Here is a 22,107-nt window from a genome sequence, read left to right as displayed (position 1 = left end):
GTGATTAGGGGAAGTGGAAACACATGGGGAAACAGCTGACACTAGTCTGACATAATGAGACAAAGGAAGCAAAGCTGACTACACTGACATAGGACACAGACCTTCAAAATAAAACAGGAACATGAGATGCAGACAAGACAATATAAACCTGACAACATAAGACAGGATGAAACAAAAAGGGTGAGGGAAACTTAAATACGGGGGAAGAAAACACAAGGAGTCTAATGACCAAATGAACTTCGCTAATCTAATGAACTTAAACATAAACAACATCCAAATAAACTAAAACTTAAAACACTGGGGCAACAGACCCAGGAAACTGACACACACGCATTAGGAGAATTGAATACCATCTTGAGAGTGTCTGATTAGCAACAGCTCCATTTTTCAGCATGATATTGATCCAACACTGCAGAGCACTATCAGTTACAGATTGGCCTCCCCAGAATCTGGACCTCAACATTATTGAAGCAATGTGGGATCATCATCATCATCTTAACACAGAATAGAATATCAAATGATTTGAATAAAGAATAACTGTTACCTCAGTGCAATAGATGGTGCTTAGTGCAACCATGAATCCACACATCAACTTTTTGTAAACACATGTTCCTTTATGGCATAAATAAATATATAGGCACATATGCAGTTTTTCTTACCCTCTGATCTAAATGTGAGAAAGCCCCTCTTAACACATGTCCATAAAACAGTCTCAGTTTGTGGGAGAAAATAATAATAACAATTAATAATGAATGTTTGTTTTGGTTTTTTTAAAGAACCAACAACCCAGAGTTCATCCATGTCTAAACCCAAATGCTCTCTACATCACAAACTACATACAAACTAATGTCAGGGGACTGTGCTGCTAGGAATAAATTCACCACAGTGCAAAGATGATAATGAGATAAACACATAAATTCAATTTATAAGAAAGGAACTTAATATTTGGAGTTCACATTGAATCTCTCTGTCTCCCCGGTGGGTGTTTCCCTTAAACAGCAAGTCTAAGTGGGACAAAACCTTTAGTCTCTGACGTAAGTGCAGAGGAACGGAGCTGATGCCATCTATTGATTAGTTCCACATTCCTGTTATTTGGAGGCTCAGGACACAGTGTACTTCTCAAAGAAGTAAATGTTGAGGATGAATCTTCTATATGTTCCTCATCTGTGCACATGTGCAATGCCTGTTGTGGGTGGGGGGTGAAAATAGAGTGGTTCTTACAGCTCACAAAAGTGAAATCTGTTCAGGGACTGCTTTATGAGAGTTTGATCCAAAGATCGACTGGAAAAAGCTGCAGTGTGGATACTTATTAGAAGCACATGTCCTGTTTAAAAGTCAGTACATTGCCTGCTACAACTCAAAGTTTTACTTGGTATTTCCTTAGTAATCTCAGATACCCTGACTCAGGGTCCCTGAGACCTCAGTTGTTTCAGAATTACAACAATGCAGAACTGGTATGTTGGGTGTACAGCTAAGCTTCAACACATTTCACATTTTTTTTCTTTACCTGTGATCAAAGTTGGGGAGAAAAGCTCATAGTGCTATGTTGCTCACTGGCACCATCCAGTGGCTACAATTAAAAAAATGGCACAGGTCATGTGAGTCATACGTTTCTGGGTGACTGACTCACGCTTGGATTACGAGTTCATGGCATTCATCTGGCTGGGCTTTCTATAGTTTCCCTTTGTTAGATCATTAAGAGCATGAATTTCTTATAAATGGCTGTGACGTCTGCTTTGTGGATGAACTGGTAGAAAACATCTTGTTTTAAACCTCCCGTCTGGAGGCTGGCCACACATGACGCGAATGATCACTTACCTGCAGCTGATCAAGCCTCATCGGGGAGCTCTTTAACAGTGTGGCTGAGCGCTCCTCGGGGTGTTTAGGATTTCCAAATCTTCTGTGAAGAAGGGGAAGAAGCGTGGGGCTTTTTCCTGGCTGAGGTTCAGATAACTGTTGATGCTACACAAGGGGCTTCAAGGCATGAGAACCCCTGGCTGCACTGGGACGGGACTCACTGAAGTCTGGGAAATAAACATCCAGAAACAGCACATCCACACCCTGACTTAAATTTACATTCCTTATAGTAATATGGTTATTTCCTGCGTTTGGTCAAATAAAATACAGGTGTCATGTATTTTTACTCTTCCATTTTCCACACCTGGGAAGTAATATATCAAGCCTTGAGGAGCCTTAAAGTTGCTTCTCTCAACAGAGCCACACAGTGGCCAAACCCTTACACTGTTACAATACAACTATGCCAATACTTTAAAATATTATGTTATAATAATCATTTACAAACTTCTATACTGTTCAAACAATAATATGAAATGGGTTTTTTTTAATTTTATGGACAGTGATGTTTGTGGATTATTTTCTGTTTCTTTTATCATTATTATATTTCTTTATAATATTCATTTTTGTTCTCTATCTTGTATTTGCTTTGATTTTTTTCTGTGCTAATTTCTTTTCTTTTCTTTCTTTCTTTCTTTTTTTCTTTTCTTTTTTTTTAAACAAACAAACAACAAAAAAACACAAAACTATGTTTATTGTAAATAATGCCTGAAGGACTGTGTGTTCCAGAAGTGGAGCAGACGGTCTGTTCCACTTCTGGTGGCATCTGAAACTAAATCACTAAAGAAAATAGAATAGTTATTACATGGAAACAGAATTGATTCCTATTAAAATACAGCAGACATTGGTGTATACGAACTGTTTTAATATTAAAATAGTAAAAACAACAACTCTACTTAGATTAGTAAGTCTACAGATCAGAAATAAGGCTTTTCAGTTTAATGCACTGCCAGACTATAATGTATTAAACTGCGACCCCTAATGGCCTGAAAATGTAACGACCTCTCTGCGCGTTGTCCTGTTCTGCCGTAAAAATGACCACATTCTGACTCCTTCACTGGCTTTCAGTTAGCAAAAACGAAAAACACACGAAGTCTTAAAAACGGAAGGCTATGTTTTTGTCGTGTTTCTGAAAGCATCAGTGCTAACAGTTAAATAAAGTGAACTGTGATGAAAGTACACATCCACTATAATCACACTGGAAAAACACCTGTCAGACTGCTTTAAATCAGGCTGTACTATAGTTTATTAGAAATAAAGTTTTTAGTTAAAAACAGGCTTTATCATGCGCGTGTCTGCTGGTAAACCACAGCACAGTTTCAATTGACTAAAGCCTCTGACAGGCGTTCCTCAACATTTGCAATTCAAATAAAGCTTTTGTCAAGATATGCTTCTGCTGTATTGGGCAGCTAAACGTAGTCATCTTTAGATATGTTTTTTTGACAGTCTGGCATAAACTATCAGTCCTAAAAAAAGACAACCTCCTGATTACAGACTGATAACTGTCACTCAACAGATACTAGAGATGCTCGCTGAAATGGATTTCAAGTTAAGTGATTTCCATGAAAATGATCTCAGTGGAGCACACTGGCCTGCTCATTTGTATGATGTGGAGAAAGTGGCACTGCCTACAGAAGATCTTCCTTTGAGAATAGTGGGCTTTAAAGACAAAATGTTCATTCTACTAAAAACAAAAAGAAAGGAAAAGGAAACAGTAGATGCAAATGTGTGTCACACGTTTCCTATTAGCAACCTGTGCCACTGACAGTAAACAAGTATGCTGCATTTCCATGATGGTGATATGTGTTTTGCATTTGCACATTTAACTATCTCTATTGTGTTTAACTCTCTCTATTCTTTTCTTTTGTAAAGTCATGTAATCTCAGTAGCACCTTGAGAAACAAAGGAAACATCCAAAATCAAGGAATAAAACAATGCTGACCTCTCTCATCATTTGACCACAAACCATGAAACTGAAAATCTGGTATTTGTGTTTATTCTACTTATTTATTTATATTATATAGCAGAGATAATACAAAACACACATATACTGTACCAGACATAGCTAAAAGGTCATTTCCAACCGTCGCTCCTGGATGGAAAGAATTTATTGTTAATACTAAGCCATAACATCTTTAGTTCCATCTCCTTTTGTTAGGTTTCTTCCTATCAGGAGGATCAAGCTTTCCAGCCTTAGAGTTTCAGGAGTTACACCTCATGCTTTTGTTATGTGTTGAACCAGTCAGACCTGAACAGATCGGTGGGGGGGGGGGGGGGGGGGGGGGGGGTCCATTGTGTTTCCTTTCATGAACGATGTAGAACTAGCCCAAAGTCAGTAAGGCCACAGAAACATTTACGTGTAGAAGGAGGCATGAACAGTGACTGGGTCACAACAGTATGGAACAGTATAACTATACAACATTTACAGCATTCATTTTTTCCCTGGTGTTTTTTTCCCGCAATCCCTATCTGCAAAGAAAATCAGAATTGCATGTGCTGGTGTGACATGACATCGTTGATTGGGGCAAGAATCCAGCAGGGTGTAAAGCATAGGTTGAGGAAACTGAAATAACCTAAAACAATTTTTTTTTATTGTAAGGTCAATAGATTAAGAGTATACCAGATAGGCAGTTGACTGAAACACAAATATAATTCACTACTGCAACACAACCGGTATAAAGTGTTGTAATGTGGTCCTCGATTTGTTACCAGGCTGTTTTTAGTTTGTTACATTTATCAATGGAAACAATGCTAACCAGCTTAGCTGATAACAAAAAAAGCTATAAATAATGCAAAAAAGAAACAGTTTGTATATTATATACAGAACTGATCACCTTTATGTTTTCAGACTTACAGTCAGCCAAAAAATAAATAATAACAAATATTTGTGACCGAGATCAATCTAATCTCAACTTTCTTTCGTTAGTATTGACCAGTGACCCACATGTTTGGTGTTTCTACAGGTCAGACTGCAGAACTTCCCAGGTGGTTGTAGCTAATATGGTAAACATGGAGGGTTGTGACATGCCGAAGGTAACACACTTAACAAATACTCCTACTTTGAAATCCCAGGCCTCGCCCAGGGAGGGTGTGCCATCACAGTTCCCAGCTACTTCCACTGGGAGATGATGTGACAGCAACAAAAGGCAGCTTTATAGCGTGGGTGGATTCTTAAAGGTTCAGTTTAGAATGGGACATTTCAAATGATGTACAGTCCTTATTCTAGCTTACATCACAGATTAATAGGGTGCTCTCCAAACCACCCAAAATAACTTCCCTCATCACCTGAATGTAACCAGAGTGCCATGCCTCCTTTAGCATCCCTAACCTTGATTCCACCCCAAATAGATTTGTTTTTTCAATTTAGGGGCAGAACGCTTACTCGAATGAGAAGTAAAAAGGGAGAAAAAAGGAGAGCAAAAAACAAACAGTCCCAGTCACTCTTATTTCACTCAATGGCTTTAGTACCTACATACAACAGTCTAATTTCATACACCACGTAATAAGCAAATATCTAATTCCAAAGTCTTTGCAGTGAAAGCAATACCCTTCTATAAAACATTCGCTATCATTTACCAATCAAATGGGCTCTGATCTACATTTCCTTCTCATGTTACGGAGCTATACGCAGGATCATGATTTGCTGAGCAGGACGTCGCGCTCTCCCCCAGTTGGTTGGATTGTACACGTCAGCAGTCAACAAGTTGAACCCAACATGTATCACAGTCCTATCATCCTCTTCCTGGTAGTATCGTGTTGACACAGTACAACTACTTCGGGTAAGTAAAACAAGCTAACAACGGACAGTTAACTTCCCTTTTTCTTAACCGCTAAATGTACACGTAAGTTTTATGAAGTTGGTCAAACCGCTTGCTTCTACTTTTCCACACACAGGTGTTAAAAACAAGCGGCAGGAGCGACTGTGTAACAAATGACACGGCTCTCCTCTGGAAAGCCCTCGACATCTTTTTTAGAGCAACCGTCAGGAAGCGTTTGACACACGGTTCAAGAACTGTCACGCGACAATGGAGCGTTCATGAGGAGGAGCGCGAGGACGCAATGTTGCACGGAAGTTTGTGGCGAAGAGGCGCGCGACAAGGTGAATGAACGCCACTGCTATTTAACTCCGGAGTGTGTTTTTACTTAAAGAAAATGAGGTTTCGGCTGCTCAAGAGGAATCTGCTCGCGCTTCTCGGCATTTCATTCGTAGTTGTTACTCTTTTGTTTTCAACACGCGTGTTATTAGTTTCTGATGACACAAGCGGACCCGGTAACACCGTAAAAAAGAACCCGGGCGTGAGCTCTAGTGACCCGGTAAAGTTGAACTTCAGGTCGCTGTCAGAGCTAACTCAGTCCGTTTACAGTGCCAACTTAAAGCAGTCTGTTTACAATGCAGACAGATTTCCAGGGGACCCTCGGCTGGTGCTGGTTGTGCAAGTCCACAACAGACCAGAATACCTCAGCCTGCTTATCAAATCTTTGGCCAAAGCTGCTGAGGTCCACAGCTTCCTCCTCATCTTTAGCCATGACTATTTTTCAGAGGAAATCAACACAATTGTTCAAGGGATAACTTTCTGCAAGGTACTGCAGATTTATTTCCCCTTCAGCACTCAGCTGTATCCCAGAGAGTTTCCTGGGCAGGATCCACGAGACTGCCCCCGAGACATATCCAAGGACAGGGCTCTGGAAACAGAATGCCTCAATGCAGAACACCCCGACTCCTACGGTCATTACAGAGAAGCCTTCATCACTCAAACCAAACACCACTGGTGGTGGAAGCTGCACTTCGTGTGGGAGCGAGTGCAGGCGATGCAGGGCTACAGTGGCTATGCAGTATTTCTAGAGGAAGACAACTACATCTTACCAGACTTTTTCCATTTTTATAAATCAATGATCGAGTTCAGAAAAAACAACTGCCCAGACTGTGACTTGCTGGCTTTGGGTAACCATAATGGCCTGGATGGTTTCACCGCACTATCCAACAAGGTGTTGACCACAGGCTGGATGTCCACCAAACACAACATAGGCATGGCCATCTCCAGGGAGGTGTACTACAAGCTGATGGGGTGCAGCAATGAATTCTGCACGTACGACGACTACAACTGGGACTGGACTTTGCAGCACATCTCTGGAACCTGCATATCGAAGCCCCTCAAAGTGGCGGCAGCACTGGGCTCCAGGGTTCTTCACACAGGAGACTGTGGACTTCACCAGAAGGAGAACTGCAGACCAGAGTGGGCCGCGCAGAAGGTTGACGAAGGACTTCAGAAAGCTAAGGCCGGCCTCTTTCCTCCATCACTTGTCCTCGATGGTGCAGAACCGGTGGCGCACAAAGCGCACATGAAGAACGGAGGATGGGGAGACATTCGCGATCACATCCTATGTAATAACTACGCCAAACGACTCTGAACTGCGACTTTTTAACATTCTACAGGTGTGCCATCTGAAAAAGACTTTTTCAGGCTTTTTAGGGGCTGCATTGGGTTGTCTTCGCTTTCAGTGTTTTGTTTTTGTTTGTTTTCTTTTTAAATGATCACCCCCCAAAATTGGACCAAATCACATCTAAACATACTGCATTGTTCAGCACAGTAAAGACAATATTTTTTTTCTTAAATTACCAAAGATGTATGGGTGCCAACACCTTTTGTTGAAATTTGTTCTGTATGCTGCCTGCAAGCTCAGTTCAACTGAATGTCAGCAGCTCTCTGGGTTTCCTACAAGCCACAAAATTAGACTATATATATATTGCACTTTGTTGTAAACTGAGAGTAAACCATATCCAGAGTGTGCACATACGCACTGTCATTTCTGAATTTATTTGCGAATTCTGTAACTTGGAGCACTGCACTCATTTATTTACATTTACATTTCAGTTTGTTGCAACATGATTTTTACACTGTTATTATCAAACGTTTGAAATTAAATGTTTTTACTCATGTGCGTCTTTGGTACGTTTTAAAGTAAAGACGCGTATAATTCAGACTTACAGCTTTAATCAAAGTGTGAAAGACAGTACATGAGGAACGTTGCAGCATCATCTTACAGCAGATGTTTGTAAGCTAGCTGTTGGAATGAATGACTTTGTAAATGGAATTTTCTTTGTAACATTCAGTGTCTGTCTGATATAAATGGGGATCTCTCTTTTGGGGTGAAAATGACAATTTAATCAGTTTCCAACTCCCTGACTTATTGATTCCCAGTTGTAAAAGCAGGAGGTGGCTTATTCTCTTTCTGATATGCAAAAGTGAACTATTTGGAAGCAGGATCAGGGTCTTGTAATGCTGCATTTCTACATTAGCACCTTTTTATTGTTGACAAAATGGACTAAATGATAATGTAATTATCTGTTATGGTTCTATAGAAAAAATCTTTTTCAAGTGCAAATGTTGGGTGAATAAAACTAGGTGTAATGATACATTTAGTGCCTTTAAGCTGACCTAATATGCCTTTTCTGCCTGGCCTTCTTTTAGAATAGATTTTAAAGCTGTATTGTTAACATTGTTTTTGACCAGAAATTCCAGTAATGCAGAATAACATTTGTTTTGATAGTTTATGGTCTTTGTCCATTCGATATTTAGGGAAAGTGAAATGTGAATGTTGCTTTTTACCAAAATGTTCAGTCTGTAGTTTGTAAAGAATATTTTTACACTGGCATTGTGTATACTATAGGTGTAATACCTGGTGTGATCTGGTTTTGGTGCACCTCTGTGTGCTCTCTAACAACTGAAATGAATGTGATAATGAAATGATTCCTACAGTACACACAAGTACTTTATACACAACACTTTATCTGGTGTATGTGTGTGTACCTGTTGTTTTGCTGATTCCTGACTTGCTGAGAATGAGACAAACTATTTTTTTTGTCATTGTTTTTATTATGTTGATATTAATGATCTAGCTCATTGCTCACTTTTGAAGGATGATGGGAAAATAAAATAAATGTTATCCCTTGTGACACTTTTCTTTTACACTTCTAAACATACTGCCATTAATGTATTCACTAAATAATGCTTCAGTTACAACCAGTTATTGTAATTGGTTCTTCCGGGAAACATTCCTAAGAATTTAGCGCTACATAGAAGTATGTCCTACTGGTCAGTGGGCATTTATACATATTGAATGTGTTTTTGTACTGGTCATCAAATAAAAATGGCAGCATTTCAGACAATCAAAGATCAGTGTGTATGCCATGGGTGTCTGTTTTTTTTTTTTTTAAAGGTTATTCTTGGGAAAGTGATGCTTTGCATATACTGGAAAGGTATTTCCAGGAAATTGTTGGAATATAATGTAACACCTTGAAACCATTAACAAGGCACCTCGGCAGATGAAATAACCCCAGGTGGAAGGTCACATCTTAAAAAGAAGCTTATTGTTGCATCTTTATAGCCTTTGTAGTGTCATGCTAAAAAGTGATTTTGGGGATTTGCCAAACAACGGATTGCTGTTATTTAAACTATTGTAATTCACAGATTCCTCTATAATTTGCATTATATACATCGTTTTGAGCCAGAAAGTATATTCTTGTCACAAGGTTATTTGTGGCTAGTCTGCTATTGCCAAATAACTTCATTTTGGCAATAAATTAAAAGCGGCATTGATATAAAATAGATTTTTCAAGAGAGATCTGGTCAAAAGGACATCAGAAATTCGACAAATATAACAGATATGTTAAGTGGCCAAAAAAAGACTTGATTAATTACGGTGTACAGCACAGGGGTCCAAACTGCAGAGTCATTCGGATACTTGCAAAGCAGGTTTTCTTAGTTTTAAATATAACCCACTTGTAAATCCAGGTGCCTGCAGCTTATTTACCAGCATTACACATTAAATCCGCACAGAAACATCGGCAGTCACTATTTTGGCTTATGATGGCTTTTTTGGGACGACACCGGCCACTCGGAACCCTCGACAAAACAGAAGCTCGTTGTCTGGGATGCATGTCAGGTGACTGAATCGGGCTTTGTCATTGGCTATTTACTATGCCGTATTTATTTCCGGAAGTAAGTTTTGTAGTCTGAGAGACTTTCCAATAAGGCTATTAAACGTCAGCTCTATAACAAGCTCCGACAGGTAACAGAACAGTTTCTATTGTATTTGAATAGGTTCAGTTCACTTGTCTGTTTAGAAGGCAGCCGTAATGTCTTTTTAACGAATCCCGTACGTTTGGAACTGTACATAGTGTTAGCCGTTAGCGGCTGTTGTTAGAAGCTTACGTAATGCACTTTAGTCAAGAACAGACAAGAAAAATACTAAACGAAACGGTGTACACGGCATCTTAAAGTAATGTTAACGATTTATTGGTTTCTCACAGTAAGTTTGGTTAGTACTTAAAAGCGCTTTTTTTGGAGTGCTGACACGGATACTTGTAGCCACCGTGATGGTGAAATAACGCTAGCCAACGTCACAGATTTGTTAGCTAGCGCTGCTTGATATTTAAACAACTAAGGTTGTCATCCACGTAACTTGTGGCATTTTAGCGTGTCAGTCATCTAAATCGCCTTTATCTCAACTGTTAACTGTTTGTCACACTGTTCCTCTGTCTTGTAGGTGTGTATTCATTCACAGGATGGCACACTGGTTTCACAGAAACCCACTGAAGGCGACAGCTCCTGTGTCCTTTAACTTCTATGGGGTGGCAGGGAGCCCAGCAGCCAATAAGATATGCAAGTATGTCTTATCTCCACCTGATACACCGTGAGCAGGGATATCACAATGGACTGTGTTCGTCACCATGACCACAGTTGGTTAATAAACTGCTATGTATAGTTTCTTACCCTCTATCAATCCGGTTGTTCAGTCTGACGTCACTAGCCGTGTCTGGACCTAAAGTCCGCTGCAGGTCCATATATCAAACGATCACTATGGCATTACTGAGAGTTGAAAAACTGTCTAAAGTCTTTCATCTTTAATAAAATGATCAGCGTTCTGCTCTACCAGGTGTAACAATTGAGTTTAACATCCAGGCATCCATGAAAACGGAATTTATGACATTTAACGGAGTTAGAAGTTAGCAGGACGTTAGCTCGCTAGCTTCTATCTAAATACAATATAGCATGTCCTGACTGCGGGGTTTTGGAAACAAATTAAAACGTACAGCTCTGTTATCACTTCCAGCATAAATGAAGACAGAAAACTAAACAGCAGTGACGTTTGTAGGGTTACTGAAGTTGGGCTAGCTGGTATATAATGATGTGCTACGTGACCGCTAGCGACACAGCTATGTTAGCATAATATAAACAAGCTAACTTTTTTTCCACTCGATAAAAGTTAACGTGAGTGTTCTCGGTGGTCAGGAACAAATGTAATCGCATGGCAGGATGCTGTAAAAGGACCAAACTTCAGCCAGGAGAGAACAACTGAGATAATCCATCCACAATACGAGGTTAGTCATTCATATACTGCAGCATGGGCTGGGCTGTAGTTACATCCTAAGGTTTTAAAAACTGAGCTTAAATAAATGATTAGTGGTAATAAAAGCCGAGGGAGGTCAACAGGGATCACTGACTGTTTTAGGAGCTTTTTGAGATTAAATAGAAGAAAATACAAAACATTAAACATGTTAACAACACACAAGCCATATTAAACTCAGACTACTTTAGGTCCGGAAGTAGGATTCGTCGCGTCATCACTGAACAATCGGATAGCATTTGACCATTACTATGCTACTGGTACCATTATTTGATCACCTAATCTCAGTCGCCTCACTGCTAAACAACAATGGCAATGATTTGTTCAAATGTCAATCAATTTTCCTGTAGACTCCTGGTGGAGCATAGGGCCGTTTCTGTAGCATGATTGTTTTATTTATTTTTTTAGAGGGTGGGGTTGCTAGCCCATGCTCAACCCTCCTCCTTTCTCATCCTGGACTTGGGACCAGGCAATGGTGGAGTTTTGTTCAAATTTAGTCTCACTGAATATGGCTGTCCACAAAGCAACAGTACTATTTGTGATATGTTCAGTGACCTGAGGACAACCAGAGCGAGGCTGCTGGAGATGTTCACTGATATCACCTGCAATCCTGAGATCATGAAGAATGCCACAGATGCATACTTCTCCCTTCTTCAAGGTTTGTTCACCAGCATTTCAGGGTATCTTTTTATCTTTTTCCAAGATAACTTTAGATACAGATAGGATATCAAAGTTATGGCCTAGGGGCCACAGCTCTGGCTATAAACAAATTTTAATTTGGTCTCCATAACAGTTTAGGTTCTCTATACATTCTTGCCTGCTTAGCTTCATCTGTAGTCTGTACAGAAATGCATACCCAGATCGCACCTGCAACTTTTTGGTGTAGACAGCAAAGTCGATAAAGGAAGACAGATTCAAGAGAGAAATAACTCCTTCCTTCCCATCTTAATGTTTGCCATGAAACAGTCTTGATTTTCAAAGACTTCAAAAACAACATTGTATTTGCATCTAACTGAGTGTGGCCCTTTGAAACTGGTGTCATCTCTGAATTTGGACATCCCTGTTTGTCAGTAGTGTGGACAAACTGAGACAGAACTCACTTTTTATATCCAGAGAAGATGGCTAATGTAAGGAGCTTGAACAGAAGGCGACTGGACTTCTATAAGATTTTTCAAGATATTCTTACCTCTCATTCAAGAGGCTTCTTCAGCTCCCTGATATTTAAAACCTAGTGGGGGATTTTCCTTTGGAGAGTCATTGACGCACTGTTAATATCGTGTGTTGTCATCATGAGCCAAGGTGTGAAAAAAGGTGTGCATCATTACCAGCAGAGGTTTCAGGTGAAACCATTGCCTCACCATGTGACTTATTGGGATGTAGGGGGGGGGGGGCTCGGAAGGGATCTGAAAACTACATTCTAGGTGGCTGACAGTTGGTGTCATAAGCCTCCTGTTCTGGACGTAGATGACCTCCTTTCACTCCTCTTTCAAATAATCTGTCTTCTCTGTCCAAAATGTGAACGCTGGCATCCTCAAAAGAGTGACTGCTATCCTTTAGGAGCAGATGTACAGCTGAGTCTTGTCCTGTTGAAGCGACTCTTCTGTGTTTATGGAGTGGCTCTTTGGTTTCTACCAACTGAGGAATGAATAGGAGAATGCACAAAATGTATAAATACTGTTGTATGTTGATGGACTAGTGTGGCCATAACAACAGGTTTTCAGCATTTTACTCCCTGTAAAAACGACACTGATCTTCCACAAACGTGCAGAACCCTATTGATAAAATTTGGGTCTGACCGCGTAGTGGTTAACATCCTGTATTAATCTACTAATCCTATATCTGCTTAATGTTTCACATGATCTAATACTAACATAAAAATGTAAGACTGGGTTTCCACCGCATCAATACTACAATGCAGTGTTTAAAATACATTAAAGTCTGAGAACCACTATGTTTAAAACTATACCAACATTACAGTGACTTTAATAGAATATCATATTTTTTATATTTGTATTTTATGTTGTTCTGTTACGTTACTGTAATGTTTTAGAAAAGTCTCCGTGTGTGGTTATTTTGACACCATAGCACAAACCTGTCACGCTGTCACCAACTGGTAATGTAGCAAATGTAACAAGTGCAACATGGAGATGATGGACCAGATTTATGAACTGCATCAGCGTAAACTGGTGTTAATAAAAATAAAAAATAAAAAAAAAAGGACCCAGTGACAAGATTGTGTGTAAGACTTGGGAATTTATGCAATCGAGGCTGCTGCTTCAGTCGCAACTGTGTATTTCTAAGAGTTCCCTTCTCATCATCACTTGCATATACACAGATCCTGCTCTTGTCTAGTAATTGCCTGTATTTAACCTCCTAAGATCCAAACTCTTTCATGGCATGCATTTTTAATTTCTCTTTGACATTTAAGCTGATTGGGACCTGATGAATGTAAAAACAAAGAATTACCTGATTTTTATTATTATTATTATTATTTTTTTAACCTGATTTTTGTTTCTGAGAAAAATGAGATCGACATATGAGGACATTGGTTTTGAATTTCGATAGAACAGTGGCAGTATAACGTCCTCGTAAGTGGATATCAGACCCTTGTAGAGCAAAATTTGGTATTTTAGTCAACCCAAAATGTGCTGTCCACATGTGGACGTCAGGTCCTAGGAGGTTAAATAATGTAATAAATAAATTGTAAATGAGAATGTTTTGTTTTATATTACCCAGTTCAATGGTTGTGAATTGTGTCTCACTTATTTTGCTCTGCATCTAACCAGCAGTCTCTTTGCCCGTCTTTAAAAAATCTTTATGATGCATTAGGCTTTATCATGCCCTTGGATGGAACTACACAGGAGAACAAGATGAGGTTCATCCAGAACTTTAAGTGGACCGATACCTTACAAGGAAACACGCCAAGGTAAGGACACAGAGGGAGTAGTTCTAGTCTAAGAGTAAGTGGAAGAAATCTCGTTCATGTTTAATGATACAGTGATGAATTATCTAAGAGCTAGCAGCTTTAAACATTTTTTTAAACATATGGGGTGATCGTGGCTCAAGAGTTGGGAGTTTGCCTTGTAATCGGAAGGTTGCCAGTTCGAGCCCCGGCTTGGACAGTCTCGGTCGTCGTGTCCTTGGGCAAGACACTTCACCCGTTGCCTACTGGTGGTGGTCAGAGGGCCCGGTGGCGCCAGTGTCCGGCAGCCTCGCCTCTGTCAGTGCGCCCCAGGGTGGCTGTGGCTACAATGTAGCTTGCCATCACCAGTGTGTGAATGTGTGTGTGAATGGGTGGATGACTGGATATGTAAAGCGCTTTGGGGTCCTTGGGGACTAGTAAAGCGCCATATAAATACAGGCCATTTACCATAAATGAAACATTACAGAAAGACTTCTGATATGAAGACCTCTGGGCAGAGCTGATGACTTCTTAAATTGGGAAAAATACATTATAATACCCAATTGAGTTATTTTCAGTATTTGTTGTCATGAGTGGAAGAATTTATTTATTTATTGATTAGCATTCAAATATCTCAATGAATACAGAATAAAGATCTGCAAGAAAGCACGAGACAAGGCTAATCAAAAGGTACTGGCTGAAGCACATGCTTATTATGCCAACCCTCTTAACAAAAGATCATTTAGCATGCAGCTCATGTACATGGGGCTCAAAGCAAAAGAGTAAAACAAAACAAAAAAACCCTTCCTCCTTAGCTAAGTAAATACAAATAAATTAAATTTCATAACAATAATCAAACTGAATGAACTGAATGTACCCATCTAATCTAGGCAGTGTCTTGCTGAGTCTAATCCTGTGTTATGGTCTGTCCAGCAACATAAAATATTATCTCAAATGACCACGTAAAGGTTGCTTGCATAGAAAAGTGGATTAGCAGCTCGCTGGCTTTTTTTTTTTTTTTTTTTTTTTTTTCTTCTCTCTTAACTCACCGTCTCTCCCTACTCTCCTTCCAGTGAACAGCAGGATGCAGTCTTTGAACTGATCTCCATGGCCTTTAATGTTGCCATCTGGTACACAAAGTTTGCCTCAAGAATGGCAGGAAAGGAAAAGTAAGAGCCTTTTTGGCTTCTTCTGTGAAACTATTCTGCATAAATGCATTTTACAAATTACTTTAGTTTCATACTTTAATACCTCATCAAAAACAAAGGACGCTGTGACTAATGTGAATATGCACAGAATATCATGACTTTTGAACATAAAGTATTACAAAAACAATGTTAGATTTTTAAGGTGCAATATCTGACACTATTTAATTGGTCCATCTATACATGCATACATTCTCTATCACAGGTCTAACACATAGAGAATCACCACTTAACCTAATGCCACTAGTTTCATTGAAAGGTTTTAATTGGTTTAAATGACCTTGAAATCATTGCTATTATTTGTTGTTGTTACTTTATTTCTGCTCATGTTTACCTGTTACACAGTGTATCAGAGACAGAAGCGAAAGACGTTCACCGAAGCTTAAAGGTTGCTGCTGGAATCTTCAAAAATCTTAAGGTGAGGGAGATGTCAATTCTTTCCTCAGTGGAAACTGGAAAGGTTTTATTATACAAACTGACGCTTAGGACAAAAAGTGGATGCCGATCAGTGCAGTTCCCCTGCAGAAAACATTAATGACACACTTTACCTCCTTTTATTACAGATGAAATAATTTAGACAGTTTTTAACTCTCATTGATGCCGCAGTGTTCGTTTGACTTTGGGACCTGAAACGGACGGAGTTTAGGACCCGGATTACTCCCCGAGGCTCCTGACTACCGTAGCCGTATTGCTCTGACAATCCATCTGGCGGTGTGGCTTCGTAGCTTACCAAAGTCATACTAAAACATTTTTGACAGATTTTTGAGCGCCGTGCACCACATAAAATCGGTTTGAGGTCATTAAGCACAACCAGAATTCATACATAAGGCGCATTGTCGATTTTTGAGGAAATTAAAGGATTTACCCGCGCCTTATAGTGCGGAAAATACGGTACTACAGTTTTTCTTTCTTTTTTTTCTTCTTCTTATTTTTAGCTACAAGCAAATAGATTGAGGGATTTAAGACATATAAGCTATAGGTTTTATTTATTTATTTATTTATTCTGATATCTTCTTTACAGGATGTCCACATCCCTCGCCTCATCACTCCAGCTGAAAAGGGCAGAGACCTGGAGCCCCGAGTCATTGATGCATACATCATCCAGTGTCAGGCAGAAGCACAGGAAGGTAACGACAGTGATCACTGTGCAGTGATCGTGCAGATCGCTGATGATATTGTTCCTCTCATCTCTGATGTTTAAGATGGTCATTAAAATCTGTTATATTATAAAATATATGTTATATATTATAAAAATAAAAAGGCTTACTCTGCAAATAATCTGACAGTTAATGGCCTGAGTCAGAATCCATGTTACACTGATAATCATTAATCATCAATCATCACTGACACAGTGTGCCAACGTTTGGTTCTTTCCTCTCGTTTGTTTTTACAGTGACCATTGCCAGAGCAATTGAACTGAAACACAATGCGACAATCATCGCAGCTTTGGCATTTGAGACTGCAAACTTCTATCAAAAAGCTGGTCTGTACTTTTGACACAAGTAAAATAAAGCTTTTTATCAACCTTATTGGTATGGCACCTTTAGAAACAGTTTATTAATTATTTTGACAGACAGGGAGAAGCAGGATCGACGATTTAAACAGAGCACCAGTCTTTACATTTAGGTGGGAAACATTAAAAAGAAAAGAAAAACAACTATGAATAAAATTAGACAAGGTGTAATGCCAGCATGTAAAAGCAAGTCGGACTTGCTTTTACATGCTGGCAACGAATGAAACCAACAGGAAGCTGAGCTGCTGCTTTCTGAACCGGCTGGAAATGAGAAAGTGACTTTTTGTTTGAGCCATAGAGGAGGAAGATGTAGCAGTCGAGGCTTGAGAAAATAAATGAAATGTAGTGGTTTTATTTTCAAGATGGTTGAAAGAAGCAAGACTGGACATCTTGTCGGAGGGTCTTCGCTTTATAAATACAGCACCTTGAGGCAACTGTTTTGGTGATTTGGGACTATGTAAATAAAATTGAATTGAATGAAATGAACTGTTCAAAGCTAAGAGCTGAAACTCAGGAGAACTCTCAGTCAGCATTTCTGATTTTGAGGTATCAAGTTATAATGTATGCCTTCCAACAAATGAAGTCACTGAGGCAACTGTGCTTTCTGGATGACCAGGCACAATGGGAAGCTTTCTGGTTTGTTGACCAAGAGCCTAGAAAATAAAATGATGGTTACTGAAAAGATATGAAGGTCAGTTTTCTGTCTCTGCAGACCACACACTGAACACCTTGGAGCCAGAGTGCAGCAGCAAGTGGAGGAAGTATCTCCAACTGAAGCAGCTCTTCTACATGGCTTATGTAAGCTAAAGTTTGCAGCACAGCTATAGGTTAATAAAACAACTATTCTGTTTACAGAATTCAAACAAACAAAGTGTTAAGATTGTTGTCATTGAGTTTGTGTTTGCAGGCGTACTGCTATCATGGACAGACACTGCTGGCAAGTGACAAATGTGGAGAAGCTATCAGATCTCTCCAGGAAGCAGAGAAATGTATGTATGCATGTTGTAATGTGTAAAGCAATTACAGAGACGTAAACAAGCACGTCGAGAGCGCAAACTTTCACCCAGGCAGCTCACTCTCTGTGCAGTATTTACTTTAAAGGGAATACTATTGTATTTAATATATACGAGCAACGTCATACTAAGAATCCCCATATATCATTCCCTACGTGCCTTAAACCTGTTAAAACAGTCTTAAATAGCTCTGTATGTTTCTATGTTGAAAATACACAAATCACAGTTTATAAGGTATAAGACTTTTGCACTAATAAATCATTGATTTGACCTTGAAGACTGTAAGGCAAGCTTGAATGAATTGCTAACCAACTCTGCACTCCTAAGTTTGATTAGAATTCAGACAAAACAACACACACGCACACAAACACATTCCCTCCTCTGCAGAGGTAAATGTGACTTTGCTCATTACAGCACAAGTCTTATGTTAGGCTGTGGTCTGATAAATTTGTAAAGCTCCTATTTCTTCCGTCTTTGCTTCTAAAAGAACCGTCCGTCGTTTAGTGTTGTGTGCGTTTTAAAACCTTTTTTTTTTGCGTTGTTATTCTTTTGTAAATTTAGTAATTTTGTAATTACTAAATTTTGTAATAAAGTACTTCATTAATTGTGTTAATCAGAAAACGGAAGTCCATGCCTTACAGAAGACTGTTACTTCTGTTCTTTGCAGACTGCAGTGCTTACTCAGTGTTACCTGCTCACTTGGCTTCAGTCATGTAGGTCAGCGGTCCCCAACCCCCGGGCCTCGGACCGGTACCGGTCCGTGAGCCGTTTGGTACCGGGCCGCGAGAGTTGAGGCTCAGGTCTGAAATGTATGTTTTTCAGGGGTTTTATCGGTTTTCAGCGTTATTTTGTCATCGTTTTTATCGTTAACTCGGTTTTCCTGGGTCTTTTCACGTGTGTTATGAATAAATCTTCTTTTTTTCGGTACCGGTACTAGTTTTATTTTGTTGTATTTATCCGCGACACCTTAAAGGCCGGTCCGTGAAAATATTGTCGGGCATAAACCGGTCCGTGGCGCACAAACGGTTGGGGACCGCTGATGTAGGTTACCAAACAGGAGCTTCCTGTGTGATTGCTGCAGCAGATCTTAGAGTTGTGTTTGAATTGTTTCCCCTTCTTTGTTCCCTGGATATATTTTGTGTTAACACAACAACATCTGCGTGTAGGTTACTCCCGCGCTGAGTCACTATGTAAAGAGTACCGTCAGACCAAAGGCCCGGGTACAACGGCCAAACCATCGGAGCAGCTGTTCTTCCTCAAGCTGGGTGGCCTCATTAAAATGACGCTGGAGAAGTGCCAGAGAGAAAATGGCTTCATGTGAGTCAGCCAGACCCCAAACAAACACACACACACACACACACACACACACACACACACACACACACACACACACACACACACACACACACAGAGTTGTGGCTCAGATTCTACACTTTCCCCGTCACACATGTGACGAGATGATGCAATGTTTACGTCGTGGTTCCCGTGGCGCTCAGGAGTCAAACTCTGAGGACATGTTTTCAATCATTAACAACACATTTTCCACTCACACAAAGGCACATTTGTGTGTCGTCAGATTAAACAGTCAGCTGGCTGCCCTGAGCTTCACCTGCACAAACGCTCAGCTTCGGGTTTATGTTCCTGTGAATTTGCATGTGTTCATCATAGAGATAGCTCTGTTGGGCGTCATTGTCAAAATATTATTTTCTCTCATTTTTTTTTTCACCTGAAACTAACGCGTGACCTCACTATAGTGCCCAGCTGTCGCCTGAAAAGTTAAATATATTTGCATGTTGGAGGTGAGCGGAGTATTGTTCATTTTTCCACAGCACTGGCCCTGCCTGCTGTATCGCCACAAAACCCGCCTGCTTCTAACTGCAAATGAATCGAATAAACCAAAGAGCATTTTTACACTACAAGCTACATTTGTCCCATTCACACACATTCATGCTTTTACTCTTATCACATAGAAACACCTCAACATGAGGATTAATGTAGGGTCTTTTACAGTTTAAAGCGTTGGTGTGATTTCGAGCTATGTAAAAAAAACTGGACTGCCCACTCTACCTCCTAGTTTATAGCCATCCTTATGTAAACAGTTGTTGATGCCTGTTCCTGTTTGTACAGTAGCATCTAATTTCAGTATAGCACACATTTCATTGGTCAGCAGTTTGGTGATTGTTGTTTTCTTCTTCTACTTTGCGCTTTAATGCCAGTCACTCTGTAGATGCATAAATGCCACCTGCTGGTGGCTAGAGGTACCTTTCCTGTGTCAGGCACAGGTAAAAGCAGGGAAAACATTGAATTTAAGACAAGAGATACTAGAACCAAGTCTATGTGTAAATTACTATGACCCTTAGTCAAAGGAGCTTGCAAAGAAAAACGTCTGGACTTCTTTAAGTTGCTTGAAGACGTTTCACCTCTCATCCGAGAAGCTTCTTCAGTTCTAAGGTCAAATGGTGGAGAGTCCCAGATATAAACCTAGTGGGAGTTTCCCCCCACAGAGGGACAAAAGGACCCCCTGATGATCCTCTAATCGCCTGAGCCAAGGTGTGAAACTGGGTGTGGGTCCCAAACAGCCAGAGTTTCGGGTGTGTTCATTGTGAAACCTGGCCCCACCTTATCATGCGAATTCCTGAGGTCAGATGGCCCAGGATGTGAGTGGGCGTTAAGGCGTCTGGGGAGGATCTCAAAACTGGATTATAGATGGCAGAGAGTTGGTGTCGTAAGCCCCGCCTCTGTTCAAAGATGGTCGCTCACAGTGGACATAGATGGCTTCTTTCACTCCTCTTGCCATCTATGTTCACAATGAACACACCCGAAACTCTGGCTGTTTGGGACCCACACCCAGTTTCACACCTTGGCTCAGGCGATTAGAGGATCATCAGGGGGTCCTTTTGTCCCTCTGTGGGGGGTCACTCCCACTAGGTTTATATCTGGGACTCTCCACCATTTGACCTTAGAACTGAAGAAGCTTCTCGGATGAGAGGTGAAACGTCTTCAAGCAACTTAAAGAAGTCCAGATGTTTTTCTTTGCAAGCTCCTTTGACTACGATGACCTGGATGACTGAGAACCTTCACAGACTATGACCCTTAACTGACACAGGCTGATAACAGTGTGACAATAACATCTGGCAGTTTTGCAAAAAACTTTTGAGTTGTGAGTTAAGTTGATCACAAACCATTTAAAGACCCAGCTGACAATGATTAAGTGAGAACCACAACAGAGGATTCCCATTTGCACGGTTAAGTCTTGTACATATTTAAGTTACCCTTAGAAAGGGTCTTTGTAACAACAGGGAAAGCATTCAAACATGAAAACCTGAAATTCTTCCTTCTACTTGTTTCTTTGGACAGATACTTCCATAAAGTCCCGGCTGAGCCGCCACAGCTGGACATGAAGGCGAGCTACGGCCTGGCTGAGCCCGTCCCATTTGAGCTGCCACCTCTCAGTGAGCAGTGCACTCCTGAGGTCTACGCCACCTTCGATCTGACAAAGGGAGCCAAAAACAACAAGGTACACACCAAATCAGTTATTTATTCTAGATTATTTCATAACAATGTTATAGTTGTTGGTGGTATTATAAATATTACTTGATGTGCAGGCCAAACCCAAGGAGGAGGAGGTGAAGCCAGTGAAGGAACCTGACTTGAAGCCTCAGAAGGACACAGGCTGCATCCTCTCCTAAACTTTCCATTCAGTACATTTTCAGCCTGTTTCACGACATCCATTTACTTTCCTCACATAACTCCAGAGATGCTTTCTTTTCTTGCAATATTTAGTCCTCATGTTGTACATTCATCCTAGACATGTATATTACATTTAGCAGTTATAACTGTCTAAGTCAGAGCCAGTTATGTGACCAGATACTCAAAATGTCTCACTCTGTGAGAATCACTTTTAATTAGGACATGAAAATAAATAAGCCTTATGGGTCCCATGGTTGTGTCAGTGGTGCCTTCAGCTGCATTGTAAACTGGTCGCACTGATTATAGATAACTCAGATAATGGAAACTGACTTATTAAAGAGGCTTAAAGTGGCCTAAAACATAAAAATGCAGTAGATATTTAAACTTTGATATTGAGTAGTTAGCACTACATATAAATGCAATGTAATTAATCCAAAAGAGTAAATGTGGGAAACTGCACTCCGTCACTCTGCCTGTATATCTGGGAATAAGATAATTGAAACTGTAAGTTTTTAAATTGCA

The 22,107-nt window shown here is 40.1% G+C and overlaps 2 protein-coding genes across 4 annotated transcripts; both read left to right on the top strand.

The window, feature by feature from the left end:
* Positions 1-5,528: 5,528 nt before the first annotated feature.
* On the top strand, positions 5,529-9,018 carry LOC308396655 (alpha-1,6-mannosyl-glycoprotein 2-beta-N-acetylglucosaminyltransferase). Its single transcript, XM_080882141.1, has 2 exons — positions 5,529-5,633; positions 5,749-9,018. The coding sequence occupies exon 2, from the start codon at positions 6,007-6,009 to the stop codon at positions 7,261-7,263; it is 1,257 nt and encodes a 418-aa protein (XP_080738267.1). The 5' UTR covers positions 5,529-5,633; positions 5,749-6,006; the 3' UTR covers positions 7,264-9,018.
* A 756-nt stretch (positions 9,019-9,774) lies between these two features.
* On the top strand, positions 9,775-21,836 carry brox (BRO1 domain and CAAX motif containing). 3 transcript variants are annotated; one of them, XM_080882142.1, is made up of 13 exons: positions 9,775-9,924; positions 10,402-10,521; positions 11,814-11,920; positions 14,092-14,188; positions 15,238-15,333; positions 15,715-15,787; positions 16,391-16,496; positions 16,763-16,852; positions 17,595-17,680; positions 17,790-17,871; positions 19,062-19,212; positions 21,253-21,412; positions 21,501-21,836. In XM_080882142.1, exons 2-13 carry the CDS (start codon positions 10,421-10,423, stop codon positions 21,582-21,584), a joined length of 1,233 nt encoding a protein of 410 aa, XP_080738268.1. In that variant the 5' UTR covers positions 9,775-9,924; positions 10,402-10,420; the 3' UTR covers positions 21,585-21,836. The 3 variants fall into 3 exon arrangements, with proteins under 3 accessions (XP_080738268.1, XP_080738269.1, XP_080738270.1); XM_080882143.1 differs by lacking the exon at positions 9,775-9,924 and adding an exon at positions 10,042-10,164; XM_080882144.1 differs by lacking the exons at positions 9,775-9,924; positions 10,402-10,521 and adding an exon at positions 10,554-11,236.
* The last annotated feature ends 271 nt before the right edge of the window (positions 21,837-22,107 follow it).

This window comes from Rhamphochromis sp. 'chilingali' (assembly GCF_963969265.1).
Source record: "Rhamphochromis sp. 'chilingali' genome assembly, chromosome: 5".
Classification (NCBI taxonomy): domain Eukaryota; kingdom Metazoa; phylum Chordata; class Actinopteri; order Cichliformes; family Cichlidae; genus Rhamphochromis; species Rhamphochromis sp. 'chilingali'.
This window is presented reverse-complemented; position numbering and strand designations above follow the sequence as displayed.

Excerpts from the sequence above, each read along its gene's own strand:
- brox (XM_080882142.1), top strand. The coding sequence starts at position 10,421 with ATGGCACACTGGTTTCACAGAAACCCACTGAAGGCGACAGCTCCTGTG. Across the intron at positions 14,189-15,237 it reads TTACAAGGAAACACGCCAAG|TGAACAGCAGGATGCAGTCT; the intron begins GTAAGGACACAG and ends CTCTCCTTCCAG. Across the intron at positions 16,853-17,594 it reads AAACTTCTATCAAAAAGCTG|ACCACACACTGAACACCTTG; the intron begins GTCTGTACTTTT and ends CTGTCTCTGCAG.
- LOC308396655 (XM_080882141.1), top strand. The coding sequence starts at position 6,007 with ATGAGGTTTCGGCTGCTCAAGAGGAATCTGCTCGCGCTTCTCGGCATT.